The following is a 14,229-nucleotide window of genomic DNA, read 5'->3' as shown; positions in this document are numbered from 1 at the left end:
TGCAGCCGGGGCCCTCGTTAGCAGGGCTAATCAGCAGCCAGGCCTTGCACAGCGCTTCCACAGGGCTGCCCGATGCACCAGGATGGGGACAGGGATGCTCATCCTCCGTGGCCTGCCGCCAGCACTGACTGACCACGAGCCACCTGTAACATAAAGGCTTCTTTCTGCGGGGACAAAAGGGGCCAGAAATGGACCGGCTCTGTAAGATGCGGTCTGGAAGGGTTTGTTCCCCAGTTCGCGTTGTAACCAGCAACAAAAGCGGGAAAAGCGATCCTTCTTCCAGGCAGGAGTGCTTAGTAAATAGCATCAGAAGGCCCTTTCAAACAGAAAGCGATGAGAAAAACGGAGACATAAGGGACTAAGCTGTTCCCTGACGTGCCTTCCTTTCCCAGGGAATCAACAGCAATTCTGCGCAGATGGCCCAGCTCACGCAGTTAGGGAAATACTGCCAGGAAGATAATATACCAAAAACATCCTAGCTCCCATACCAAAGTGCTTAAAGCCTATGCCTGCAGAATAGAGAACAACCAAGGTGGGAGACAAGGTGCAGATGTGATCTGAGAAATGCCCATTTATTGTCTTTGTTACATGAAATAGGAGCCGAATGTCCCGATAAAGGAATCAGTCAGCACGGTGAAAGAAAGGTGTCAAAAGAAAGGTAAAATTTACTTCCAACCACGACTCCCACGCACTTGGTTTTGTTAGGGAGTAATAAGCTGCCAGCTTTGTTGATGGCCCTACTGGAAGTGCTGGCTTCTTGGCCAAGAACTTGCTAGGCCCAAATGAAATACCCACCACGCTACTCCCCTCTGTGGATAAAGGGAAAAAACTCCACACCTCCAAGTCTCCATTAAACTCGGCAAAATAATTAAGCTGTAAACCGTGCCAGAACAAAATACAATGTGATCAAGTAACGTACGCGTTAGCTGCACCGAGTGACACCTACATAGCCAAGCAAAGCAAGTGCTGTGTGAGGGCGCGTGCCCCACCGAGCGCAGCATCTCACAATCTCAAGTTTTAAGTGCTGGCTTTCTTCTTCTCATTTAGAAACACCGGACTGCAAGGGACCACCTCAGCAATCAAGTCCAATCCTCTTAAGCTGCAGACAGCCCTGCAAAAGTCAGCGAGGCTACAAATTTCAGCAAAGAATAGAAGAAAGGCACTATCACACTTCCCTGTAATCACAGGTCTGTTAATGTCACCACGGACTCCAGAAAATGAACACCCTTTATTCTCTCCCCTCTAAAAGCAGCACCTTCAAAATACCACAGTTTCATCAGACTGTGACCTGCAGTAAAAAAGCTCTCCTGACCCCCAGCCCCATAAGCATGTTCATGAGCAAAGCACCCTCACTGAGCACCTCCAGGGATGCACACTACCCCGCATCCCAAACCTTAGCAAGGGGCTACTTATATTTAAGATAAAACTGAGGAAAGGGACAATTCACGCACCAGACAGAACGAAGGGCTTCCTCGGGTAACTGGCAAAGACTTATTAACAACATTAACTGCTCTCTAATAAAGATACTGTGGAAGTCAAGTATTTATACTACACCACTCCAGTTAAAGGCAGACCGAGCATTCGGTTGAAGCAAGAAATGTGCAGACTTCACGACTCTACCCACAGCAGAGTTTTTTTCCCCCTTTCCAATAGCTCAATCCCTCAAATAGTTCAGCAATGAATTCAGTAAAACTATACCTGTCAATCAGGTTGTAAGCACAGTTATAATTTACACTGACTGCAAACTCTTCCAAGCTGTGGATATACCCGCCCACGTCTGCGATCACCCAGTAAGAGCTAGTTTTCTTTCACTTAAGTACAGGCAACGTGCTCCAAGCATCCCACCAAACAAACAGCCTCGCATCTGCGGGCAGACGATTCTGGCAGAGAATTGCTCTCCTCGAAAGCAGCATACCACTGCCCTGTAAGGCCCGTGCTCGTGGTAGAAATTGTGTGCACGTGGTCTGGGCAACTGCGCAGCAATGCTTCCTCCTCAGCAGTCGTGCATCCTCAAGCAGCAGTTATCTGTCACATCTGGTTATGTAATCAGGAAGGAATAAGGAAAAAGGGATGAAAACATCAAAAAACAGCATAATGCTGCAGACCATTGCGTGGATTGCAAAACACACCATAAAGCAGCGTGGCACTTTACAGCAATCCTAAAGTGTGTGAACCGTTCTGGGTGAAAAGCGCCTGTGACAAGTCATTCTCCCTGACATCAATGTGTGCTACGACAAAAGCAAGCAAAATGCCAACACACTTTAAATACAGTAGGTCAACATCCTCAGTGTCAACTATAATATGCCTATAAACTTTGAAACAGAGATTTAAAACCCACTTAAGATACGCACAATGACCAAATTTTTATCAGCCACCTCCTTCCCCAGCACAGTGCCATGCTACACCTTCCATTAATTTAACAAAGTTCAATCTTCAAACAATTCAGGTTCCCTCTTCTTTTAGCTTTGTTTCAAAGAAAAAACACGAAGATCACTCTCCTGGGGGCCAGCAGCCCTTGAATTTCCAGCCTGCTTCATTTACCTGTGAATATTTTAAATGTAAATATAACTGAAAACTTTCAGAAGTTTCGTCACTTCTCATTCTTCCAGCATACTGAAAGAATAAATAAAAATCACACCCTTCCAAGCCTTGTGGTGCAAGGCTAAACATACCAAAGTCTTCAGTCTGCTCTCAAAAAAGTCTTCTTCCCACAGCTTCAGCATCCTAGCATTTCTTCTTCACTTTAAAATAGAACAATCTCTTTGAAGCACAGTGATCAGAACAGCAGAGCACCGTGTGAAGGAGGACGCAGCCACATACTGCACAATTAAATGGATCGATACGGGCTCTGACAATCCATCTGATAGGAGATTTTTTTCCTAACTGCGCTAAAAATGACAGGAATGTCACCCAGCAGCTGATTGACACATTCCGGCTCCACTCTTGCTGTAGCAGCCCCATGTGCTGCAATTGCAGAGCAAAACTTATTATTAGACTCCTTGGCACAGGCTTTTGTGCCCTGTTCCACCAAGTTTCACGCTATTTATGTTACTCCAATATGTATTTTATTATGAAGATACACAATGAAATATTCGGGGCTTCAGGATCTTTAGACCTGTGCTTTCTTTGTCCACCCTTCTTTCAGCTTCCACCTAGCTCTGCCATAAGCCAGTGGTGGTTAAGTAAAATCTACTACGCTGCTATGAACGCTTTTCAGGTTTTTTGGACACCTATTTTCCTGCAGCAGGGTCAAAACGCAGCTCGAGACAGCAGTCTCAGTTGAGAAAGGACTCCTGTGCAAGCCACTCTCACCCAGGAAATAGAAACTAGTAAACCACTGACTTTAACTGACATTTCTTCCTCCTTAATATAAAGCTGTGCCAACAAGTCGCGTGGGTTCACTGCAGAACTAATGAAGCCAGTCAAAAACAGAAGGACACCTGGTCATTAGGACCAGCTGTGGTTCTAACAGGAAATATGTAATTTCCTCTTAGAAATGATATGCCTTTGAATGTGTTACCCATTTTAACAACTGTTTGGCACGGTTACTCCACGACTCCAGTAGTCCCCATCGCTCTCCTTATTTACAGCTCTGCTTCCTGGTCACCAGCTTATGTTCTTCTGCCTTTGCACCACAGCTCTTTATCTCTGTCCTTCCTATGTATTTAACTCGAGGAAGGATTTATAGAGGCAATCGCATGGCCTTGTGGGCTGAGATTTCACAGGGCTTTCACCTGATCTGAGCATGAACTGCTGCCATAAATTAGATAAGGTGTTTTTTTCCCCATCTTTTACAGCATCACCGCATCAAAGACACATGCAGAAACACGCGACAGAGAAAGTGATACTGCTCCTTTCAGCCACCGCCAGCACAGCCCGAGCCTGGCGCACTGCTCTGGTGAAAACGCAGCCTCAGCCTCTCTTCCTCAGCCAAACGCGCCCAGCTCTGCACAGCACACACAGTTCTAGCGGAGGAAGCGACACGCCTGAACATCTGTAAAGGCAGATAATAGGGAAGGAAGAAAAAAATCCATCAAAAGGGACAAACCAGCAAAGCCCTGAAAGAAGTGATGAAAGTTTAAGCACACGCCTAGCACAGCAGTGCTGGGGCCAACTGTACCTCACCAAGCCTAGCTAGAGGAGAAATCAAAGACCAAGGTTCTTCACCTACTTCCTGATGGGTTTAAATTTACAAGGGTTTATGCATTTAAAATGAAGGCATAATAATCAGCAAGCCATCTTCTTACTACACACAGTTTTAAAAGGCCTACAAACCAGACATTTTTCTCCTCCACACAGAGAAATAAACTAAGAAGAACCAAGCAGTTATACCAAAAAAGTAACTGCACCTTGTGCTTTTCACGCAGAGACACTTCTGCACATGTTAAAAGACAATAGCTGTCACCGGTGGTACTGTGTGGTGGCAGTCTAATGCAGGCTATGCCAGCAGCTTTCAGTTTATTATACATTCCAAAAATAAAAATAAAAAAAGAAAAAAGATTCCCCCCAGAACCCAAACAAGTAGCAGGGTTGGGACTGGCTTTGCTTGGTGTCTTCAAGGCAAGCACAGAATTATCAGGTGCTCCTCTGAGAGCTGACCAGGCTGGCATAGCATTGCTGTGATTCACAGACAGCGCTGAAAAGGGCTCTTTGCTGTAACCCAACCACCACCTTTGGGTCTCCAGAGGAGCAGCTCAGCCAGCCAACCACCCCAAGTTTCCCACACTCGAGCAGTGGCTCTGTGGCCAACGCGCTCAGGGTTCCTGCCCAGGTCCTTGCCCCTGAAAGCCTCCTACCACCCACTCGGTTCACAGCAATTAGCCACCACGTACTGCTGCAAATTGCATGCGTGTAGTTACAGAAGCTGTGAATTCCACGCTTGCATTATTTATTGCAGAGCCTATGTGAGGGACTCAGGAAACAGCGTTACTGTGGTTTTCACCATACACATCTTCAGCATTTGGCCATTTTGCCTCTGTACAAAAATGAAGGTTAATAAATGCCTTTTTAATGAGCACGCTGAGTTGTGGTTACAGTAAGACTATGCAACAAAAGAGAAATTGGGAATTTCCATGTGGCACAGTTAAATTTTTGACCCAAGGTATAGCACTTTCAGCCACACCAGGCCATCCTCTCCATTGCTGCTTCCCCCTTCCCCCCCAGCCCTTTGTAGGACTTTGTAATCTGATAAATAAATGGAAAAAATGTTACACCACAACATTATTGAAAAGACAATTGCCAAGGGTTTTTAACTTAGACATTCTGAAGGGAAATATCACCTCAAAGGAACTGCACATGCTGTACATCTTGTAATGGAACTTGACAATACGCACACCATTTTTGCACATCAGCTTCTTAGTACGACTACTTTGGGCTCTCAAGCCTGAAAAGCACCACGAAGGTCAAATTCTAGCTGTCATCCAAGCATTTCTTTGTCCCATGTTTTTCCTTTCCTCCCAACACAGTGCGACGCAGTTACACTTATGGTGTATGATAGATGAGGGACTGCCTTTGCAGTTCTAAGGAGCAGCATTTCTGAAAACTGATGGATGAATAACCAAAAATACATACATACATATATATATATATATTCAGCCTACGTATTCACTGCTTACTACAGAAATCAGATCTCACACAACCCAGAAAAAAAGATTTCTCTCCTAACCAGAGATTCAAAGGTAAAGGAACATTTTTCAGACTGTAAGTATGCATTTGCACAACTGCCTGTTTTCTCGTCAGCACCTTCAGCATCTTACCCTGTGCATTTTCTGTTGCAACTGATAAAGAGATTAGACAGACACCTTAGATAAGAGTAAAAAGCCATAAGCTAACCCTGGTAACTTTTCAGCTCAGTGAGCTACCAAACAGAAACAGATTGACTTCCAGAACTGCTAACACCCATCATAGTTTTTAATTCAACAACAGTGGAAAGTGTATCCCTAGTGAGTACAACAGGTCCAAACAAACTCAAGAGTTCAAAACTGCTAGATAGCTCTTCCTGTTTTTTGCATTATTTAATAGGAGGGATCTCCTATTAATAAACAGCAAGCCACAGTCCAATGCAAATACCATTCTTCAATTGCAAAATATTACTTCAGCTATCTGCAGCTCTTTTAGAAAATACTTGAAAGTTTAAAGGAAAAAAAAAGGGGGGGGGGGACTGGTGGTGGTGTTTAAGACCATGAACTAAATCACTCATCTGGGTACCTCTTCCTATAATTTAGCAATACATCTTTTCTCATGGTACTGTAACAACTCCCAGGTAAGGCCAATCACAGAAGGGTTAAAAAAAATCATTTTCATTAGTTTGATCTGGTTTCAAGGTTTTTTGTGCTCACCATGGTGAGGTTTTTAAATGCTGATGAACTTTAATTCCTGTCTTTTGGGCAAACTGAAGTAAAGGCACTGCAGCAGGGTATTTAAAATGCACAGTCACACAGCTCGCAACTGCAGAAAGAATTAAAATGAATGAAACAGCTTTTGTAAATTTGTTGCTGTTTCGTGATAATCTCTACCCCAGCAGGAACAGAATCTCCATCGCCCTTTGAAATGCCATAGTTAGATGGTTAGTTAACACATCTGTAATTAAAGTGCACACCTGAACAATGCAGTGATACGTTTCACTAAATTTGTCAGACGCAAAACAAAAAGTACATAATGCAACATGCACAACAATTAAGAGCACAGTCTCCATATATGTTTCATCCTAAAGATGACATTTGATCCCTAAGTGATGAGACTTTTGGTACAAAAAGCTTAAGATGACACAAGAGGTAAACCTACCCCAACAGCAGAAATGTGTTGGAACAAATCACGTACAGGTAAGACCAAAAAGAGTGATCCTACAAGCATTCGTAATACCTTTTTTCTTATCTTCCACAGGAATACATCAAAACAAACCAAAGAATGGAAAAAATCTCAAAACACTTTGGCAAAAGATTTTTACAGTTTGTTACTTCTTCTGCAACAGTGCTGTGAAATATCATAAAACCAGAAAGTGCACTTTTTTTCAGCTCATTGTCCATTCTCCTGGTTTCAAACATCTCCAGGTTTTGTGTAAGCAATTTTTAAACCTCCTTTACTAGTTTCACTGAGAAATTTAATTTACACAATCCATTTATTTTCTTCAAGTGACTGTTGCAAGAATAGGAAAGCTACTTTTTATTCTAATTACTGCCAGAGGTATCATAAGGTAATACAGATATATAAATATTTTACAAAGGAAAACAGTGAAGATTAAAATTTCAAAGTAATTGCATCTTCCCTGAGCTTTCTCAAAAGGCAGGTTGTCCTAGGAACTTCAGGATCCATTCATGCAAATACACTTTGGTGAAAAAAAAAACTCTTATCTGTTCATTTATTCACCTTGTTTGTTCCATGACTGATGCTAAGTACAAGGAAACAAAGGAATTCATCCACTATAAGGGTAGAAAATAGGTTGATTTAGCAAAATGGAACCTTTCATCACAGCTTATCTGAAGCCTTAAATCAAGATTCAGGTTCCCAAATAAACCCAAGAAATTTTAAAGTCAAAGGTGTTTTTAATATTCACTTGCTTCCTGAGTTCTAAGCCTCAGGCTCGACATTTGCAAGTACATTTATATGCAAATGTAAAGGTGAGAAACCTAAGGGGGAAAGGAGGAATGGAAAGCAATGGGATTTACAAGGGTATTTCAAGCAGCCAGAGAAACCTAAGTTCAAAAATAAGTTAAAAGCACCACTGAACTAAGCCACTCAACGACTACACTGAGATTTGCTTACACTTTTGATTTCATGGCAACAACTTGCAGTGAAATAATCTGTCCTTCTCAAAATGATGCTGAAGTGTATTCTTTGGCCCTTTTATTTTAAAGCAAAACCCCGCCACCTTGTTGTGTTTTTATTGTCCATAGGTATTTTCTCACAGCAGCCAACAGAAATGGATCAAGTTCTTAGTTATGCTTACATTTTTCAAGGAAAAAAAACAACACAAGACTAGCATGTAACTAATTAAGTTCTTTAAATGTATATATAGGTTTAGACTGCATGCCAAGGTTATATAGTTAAAATGAATAAGGCAAACAACCTCAGTGGTTTTTTTTTTTTTTGTTTGTTTGTTTTTTTGAACCATGTACCATCATTCTGTGCTTGCGCTTCCCTGTGTGTCAGAAATGAAATTCCTCATCTTCAGAGCTATGTTCTGGAGCCAGCGTGCTATTTCCCCGGCGTGGCTGTGTGGAAGGACCTTTAAACGCTGCCTGTGCGATTGTCCTTAGGGAAATGGTTCGGCTTCACACACGGGTCCAGGGGACCCAGCACGGTGCTGGCACTTGCTCTTTAAAATAAATAGAGGAGAGGTTACATAAACCTTGGCACTTTCCTGACTAGCAGGCTGACATTGTCTTCCCTGTGAGGAGCCTTAAGGAAATAAATGGCAATTTGCAATTCTGCCTTTATTTTATGGTAAATCACGTATCAGTGCCTGTAACCACATAGTGGCAGCTGTATTACTACAGAAAGCTCAAACCAGATTCTGGAACACTTAACACGATATTGCCAAAAAAAAAAAAAAAAAAAAAAAAGGGTGGGGAACGATGAATTTTGAGAGCCTAAATAGCACATTCAGCCCACACACCTGCAATTTGGGGTTCGGCACGGGAAGGTCCATACCCGCTGAATGAACGCAAGGTGCCCAGCACAGCCTCTCGCTCCGGATGCGCACACAGCAGAAAGCAGCACCGCACAATTTACCCATTATTATTATTATTATTATTATTATTATTATTATTATTATTATTATTATTTTGGGGGGTGGCCCCGCCGCGAGCCCCCGGCGAACTTGCCCCCGGCCCGCACCCACCTGCCCAGGTCCTCGCCGGTCTCGTAGTGCTCCTCCAGGTTCTCCTGCCTGAACACCGTCATGGTGTCCGGCCACACGGCCACGCAGCCGCCCGCCCGCACGCCGCCAGCCTCAGCCTCTGCTCCGCGTCCTCATCCCCGGAGCCCCGGAGCGCCCTGCGGACGACCGCGGAGGTGAACGGCTGAACGCCCGCCCGCCCCCGGCCGCGCCGCCCCCGCCCCTTCCCCCGCACGCAGCCGCGGGACCCCCCCCTCTCCTCCACTCCCCACCCCTCCCCGGCGGCAGCGTCCCCTCACCTCGCTCCCCCGGCCCCGCTGCCGCTGCCGCTGCCGCTGCCGGTGCCGGTCCCGGTGCCGCCCGGCGCAGGCACCGCACAAGGGCGCCGCCGCCCGGCCAATGGCGAGGCGCCGCCGCCCCGCCCCACGCCGCTCCCCCGCGCGGCCCGGCCCGGCCCGGCGCGGAGCGCAGCGCGGCGGAGCCGACCCGAGGGGGCGCCGCCATTTTACGAGGCCGCAGCCCCTCGGGTGTGCGGCTGGGCGGTGGGGCTGCCTCGGTCCTGGGCCGAGCGGGAGCCTGCGTGTGCTCCTTCGTGTACACACACACACACACACACACGTATATGTAATATACACGCTCGCATGTACACACGCACATGTACATATAGTATACACACTCACATGTACACGCACACACGTATATGTAATATACCCTTGCATGTACACACATGTACACGTATATATAATATGCACACGTACACACACATATACACACTTCCATGTACACACATGTACACATATACATAATATACACACTCACATGTACACACACACATGTAATATACACACTTGCATGTGCACACGTACACGTATATGTAATATACACACTTGCATGTACACATGCACACATATATATAATATACACACTCGTATGTACACACACACGTATATATCATATACACTTGCATGTACACACACGTATATATAATATACACGCATGTACACACACATATATATAATACACACTCGCATGTACATGCACACTATATATAATATACACAATATACACTCGCATGTACACACGTACACGTATATATAATATACACACTCGCATGTACACACACATATATATAATATACACACTTGCATGTACACACACACACGTATATATAATATACACACATGTACACACGTAAATGTACATATAATATACACACTTGCATGTACACACGCACTCGTATATATAATATACACACTCGCATGTACACACACACACACATACATAATAATATATACACTTGCTCATTTTTCCCCTCAGTTCACACTCAGCGTGTGATGCCGGGCTGCTGAGCGGCTTTTAACTCCCATCTGAACTCCGAGCTCACTCCTGCAGAGCATTGCTCATCGAAGGTGAAGAAAAGTTCATACTTTTTTTTTTTTTTTTTTTTTTTTTTTTTTACGCTTTCTCGATTTAGCACTTGAGAGAGCCCGGCCTTCTCCAAGTACAGGACAAGAGGTCCAGGAGTTCTGAAATTTTCAGAGTGAATCACAGCCTGACCTTGGCTGAGTGTTAAAACTTCCTGTGACTCCACCGATGCCAGCTGTAAAATGAAGGGAGCGCGGTTCAGCACATCGCTGGGTGCAAAGTTACATAAAGCTGTCCTCAGAATCAGCAGCGTGGTGACTTCTCCAGCGGAGGAACAGCCAGAACCGTGTGCCCCCGCTACTTCACTTACTGCCAGACGTGCAGGAGTAGGATGCTCTGCCTCGCCTTCAACCCATCTTCCATGTATTTATCTCTAATAGGTTTTCAAAGTCATGACTCACACACTTGAGGCTGCTGCGTTTTTAACACAGCTCAAGGTTTTTAACAAGTAATTGGTGATGGTTCAGGAGTTCACTTTGGCTTCAGAGATTCTTCCCCTGATCAAAATGAGGAGAATCACTGGAGCCAGCCCCTGAATTTTTTGGCAATTGACCTTCATGTGTTTCCCTTCTGGGAGTTTTTTGTGATGGTTGTGGGTTCGTACAAGAGTAATACAAGAGTAACATCCGTGGTAGCTTGTATGTATTCTTCAGTACAAGCACTACTCAAATACACAGTTCAATTGCTTCAGTTGAAGCAATTGAAATTTCAGTATTGATTCAAGCAAGCATGCATTGGGATCAATACACTCTTCCTGAGATAACTACCAAGATGCACATAATGAACAGAAAAAAAATATGAATTACTTGCAATGTTTATCTTCTTCCTTTCGTTTAACAACTATATCTTACTCCTGTTGCCTGCCCTTCTAGGTCTGTGATCCCTGAATTTTGTTTCTCTGTTCAGGTCTCTCAGCTATGGAAAGAGAGTTGAGTTTGAGTCCAGCTGTGGCAGGAACAGCACAAGTCACCATGTGTGTCAGGAGGAGGCATGCTCCACACAAGTAAGGACAGCCAGGGCAGCAGGCTTGTGCTGTGGTAGGCATAGGCACAAAAGGGTATGTTTTCATGTAATGCAATACACCACATTCCTGTTTCTTTAGAGAAATACTCAACAGGTTGTGCTTGGTGCAGACCACTTTGAAAGAGCATGTGTGCTCCTGGTGGGACTCGTCTTGCAGTCTTGGAACCCTTCATCCAGGTGGAAAGCCAGCCCAATTGCTGTACTTTCAAAATGCTGATGAACTTCCTTGAGGCAGGTATTGGACTGCATATGTACTAAATGGGAAAAAAATAATTTTAAATTGCTGACAAAAGTAATTAAGCGATTGTGAAAGCAGTTTATGCTTTCAGGTTAAATAGCACGCTGGATGAAATCCAACCCCAATAAACTTAATAACAAAACCTCCTTGATTTCATGGTTCTGTGATTTCAAGTTAATGTATATTTTTTGTTTATTGTAACATAACAGAAGTAACAAAGTAACTCCTTGCATACTGTGCTGTAAATCAGGAGTAATACTGATTTCAGTATGGTTACTTCAGTGTGAATGAGGATCAGGTGCAAGACTAATAACCATAACTGTGTTTTCGAAGGACTCGATTGTGTCTGCCAGCTTAATATGTCAATGGTTCACATATATTTTGTGGTGTAGAAGAACAAGTGTTCTTTCTCTCAATAAATATTACAAAGAATTCAAACTTGTAGAAAGCATCCCTATCTCCAAGCAGTGTTTGGTGAAGTGAAAGCTGTAATATTTCTGCAGGTCAAGTGATTTATAGCACCTTTCAGCCACTTTTGAACTGAATCTATGCACCCATTTCAACATTTCTACAGATCAGGGAGCATATTAAGTGTATTGCTGTATGATAAATGTTTTCAAGATTAGAGCCTGGTCTGTTTCTGTCATCCAGGTAAGATGTCTTTCTTAATAATGTAAGACACTAATTACAGTAAAAAAATACAAATTACTTAGGTGGGCTATTGTTTCTTTTGCATATTGTTTTCTTTCTAAGAGATCATCATTTATTTCTGACATAACTATAAAAGCAATTTCCTGGGTGGTAAGTGATGTTCTCTGCGGATTCATAGGTTTTCCGAGGCTAATTTCATTTTTCACAAAGCACACTACCTACAGCCCCTGCAAGCTGCTATTCTGCATCCATCTGTAACACCAGGGATGACACGGGAATGGAAGGTTGAACATTAGCATTAAAGAGCCTCTCAGCTCTGGTAAACCTGAAACATTTCTGCCACAAAAGGATTTCCAGCTATGCCAGTGACTTCTGTAATTGGGCTTCGTCTCCCTCAGAAAGTAGACTGAGTCCATCAATTCATTTTTATGTCACAGCATAAAGGAAAATTTCTCAGGTTGTAAATTAGAAGAATTTTTTTTTTCCTCAGAAAGTTAGGCATTGGAACAGGTTGCCCAGGGAGGTGGTGGAGTCACCTTCCCTGGGGGTGTTCAAGGAAAGGTTGAATGTGGTAGTTAGTGACATGGTTTAGTGGGTGACATTGATGGTAGGGGAATGGTTGGACCAGATGATTTTGGAGGTCTTTTCCAACATTAATGATTCTATGATTCTATTAAAAATAATAATAAATAAATAAACAAACCAGGCTGCTGACATCAAAGGCAAGATCTGTAGTTTCACGAGGCAATACCTTTAGCACTGTAACCAAACTCATATAAGTGGTACAGTATAAATTTGGCAGGCTGGAATAATAATTCCTTAATGTTTCAGTCAATAAAATACAATTTTGTTAAAAACTGTTAACATCCATTTAATTGCTGTGTTTTGAAAGCCACAAAGAAGATGAGATGATAGAAAATGACCAGCATCACTCCTCTAAAAGCACTGCAGAAAGGTAAGTGCCTCCTATATTTTCTAGGTGTTTGTCAGTTCCTCATACAAAGAAATTTGTTCCATTTCCCAGGAGAGTCGCAGCTAATCTAGGATCTGCTAATTCATATGTTTATTCATAAGGGGCCCATATCACGTACATCCCCCAACGAAGCTGCTACTTGGCAAGGCAATTAATTGAATACCTGACTTGGAGCAGTGAGTAGCAGATTAGCTGACGAGGGTTTAAATGCATGTGTTTCAGCATCTCCCTGAGTTGAAGCCTGAACATGAAGTCCTGGGCTGGAGTTCATTTTGTCCAAAAGCTGTGTGCCGATCCTGCTGTGATGATGCTCTCATCAACAGCTCTTCTCCACTGGAAAAATCAGGCTGTTGATGAAAAAACCAGGGACTCGCATCTATGGTATATAGGTCTTTCCACAGAGCTGAATTAAGATTATGAAAGCCTCTGACAAATGACAAAAGAAAAACTACTAACTGCAATCAGAACTAACTAGAAATTGCACCTCTTTGATTTAGCTTTTCTACAATTATCCTTCCATGTAGATTTGGTCTTTGTGTTATTGTGTGTTTATTTAATAGAAAACAATCTGCAAATGATTAAATTTATTTATTTATTTATTTATTGCCAGAACTGTATCTTTCTGAAAAGAAGGTTTACTCCAAATCAAAACATTTTGACAAAGATTTCTTAACGTGCAATTTCAGCAAGGTAAAATGTATAATTTGTGGTTGCATTTCATTAAAATATTACGTTTAATAGTATAATATAGCTTCATATTGTGTGTAAGATTACATATTCCATCAGACTAAATATTTGTTCTCAAGTAGCATGAGAATGTCCTTTGGACTTTTGGCTTTCTAATTTGGGGCTCAAAGGTATTGATTCCCTATGAAAACAAAACCAATCAAATAAGTAGTAACAGTTGGTAAATTTTACTCGGTCAGTAAAAAATATTCAAAACCTACATTTGAAAGAAGAAACCAAGAAAGCCTTTTCTGCAAGTCCCTGGCAATCCTCAAACTACTTCGCGAATTCTACAGGGAAACCAAAGGTCCAATTTGTACAGTACATTGTGCAGAAAACCTAGGACTTGGCTGACAT

At 42.9% G+C, this 14,229-nt stretch overlaps 1 protein-coding gene and 3 long non-coding RNA genes across 5 annotated transcripts in view; 2 read left to right on the top strand and 2 right to left on the bottom strand.

Annotated features, from left to right (window-relative positions):
• DAPK1 (death associated protein kinase 1) overlaps positions 1–8,994 on the bottom strand; it is an 89,892-nt gene extending 80,898 nt beyond the window's left edge. For both annotated transcript variants that reach the window (XM_084503873.1, XM_084503874.1), the window contains exon 1: positions 8,840–8,994. In XM_084503873.1, the coding sequence (XP_084359999.1) occupies positions 8,840–8,901 (62 nt within the window). In that variant the 5' untranslated portion in view covers positions 8,902–8,994. The remainder of the gene's footprint in view (positions 1–8,839) is intronic.
• LOC311426979 lies at positions 5,890–8,688 on the bottom strand. Its single transcript, XR_014687147.1, has 2 exons — positions 8,615–8,688; positions 5,890–8,314 (listed from the first exon to the last, which is right to left on the bottom strand). It is a non-coding gene; the product is annotated as an uncharacterized lncRNA (long non-coding RNA).
• A 365-nt stretch (positions 8,995–9,359) lies between the features above and the next one.
• LOC311427319 lies at positions 9,360–11,666 on the top strand. The gene is made up of 3 exons (XR_014687293.1): positions 9,360–10,245; positions 11,168–11,264; positions 11,364–11,666. It is a non-coding gene; the product is annotated as an uncharacterized lncRNA (long non-coding RNA).
• Positions 11,667–12,132: 466 nt separating this feature from the next.
• On the top strand, positions 12,133–13,671 carry LOC311427320. Its single transcript, XR_014687294.1, has 3 exons — positions 12,133–12,173; positions 13,066–13,128; positions 13,369–13,671. It is a non-coding gene; the product is annotated as an uncharacterized lncRNA (long non-coding RNA).
• The last annotated feature ends 558 nt before the right edge of the window (positions 13,672–14,229 follow it).

Source organism: Aythya ferina (assembly GCF_964211825.1).
Source record: "Aythya ferina genome assembly, chromosome: Z".
NCBI lineage: Eukaryota > Metazoa > Chordata > Aves > Anseriformes > Anatidae > Aythya > Aythya ferina.
This window is presented reverse-complemented; position numbering and strand designations above follow the sequence as displayed.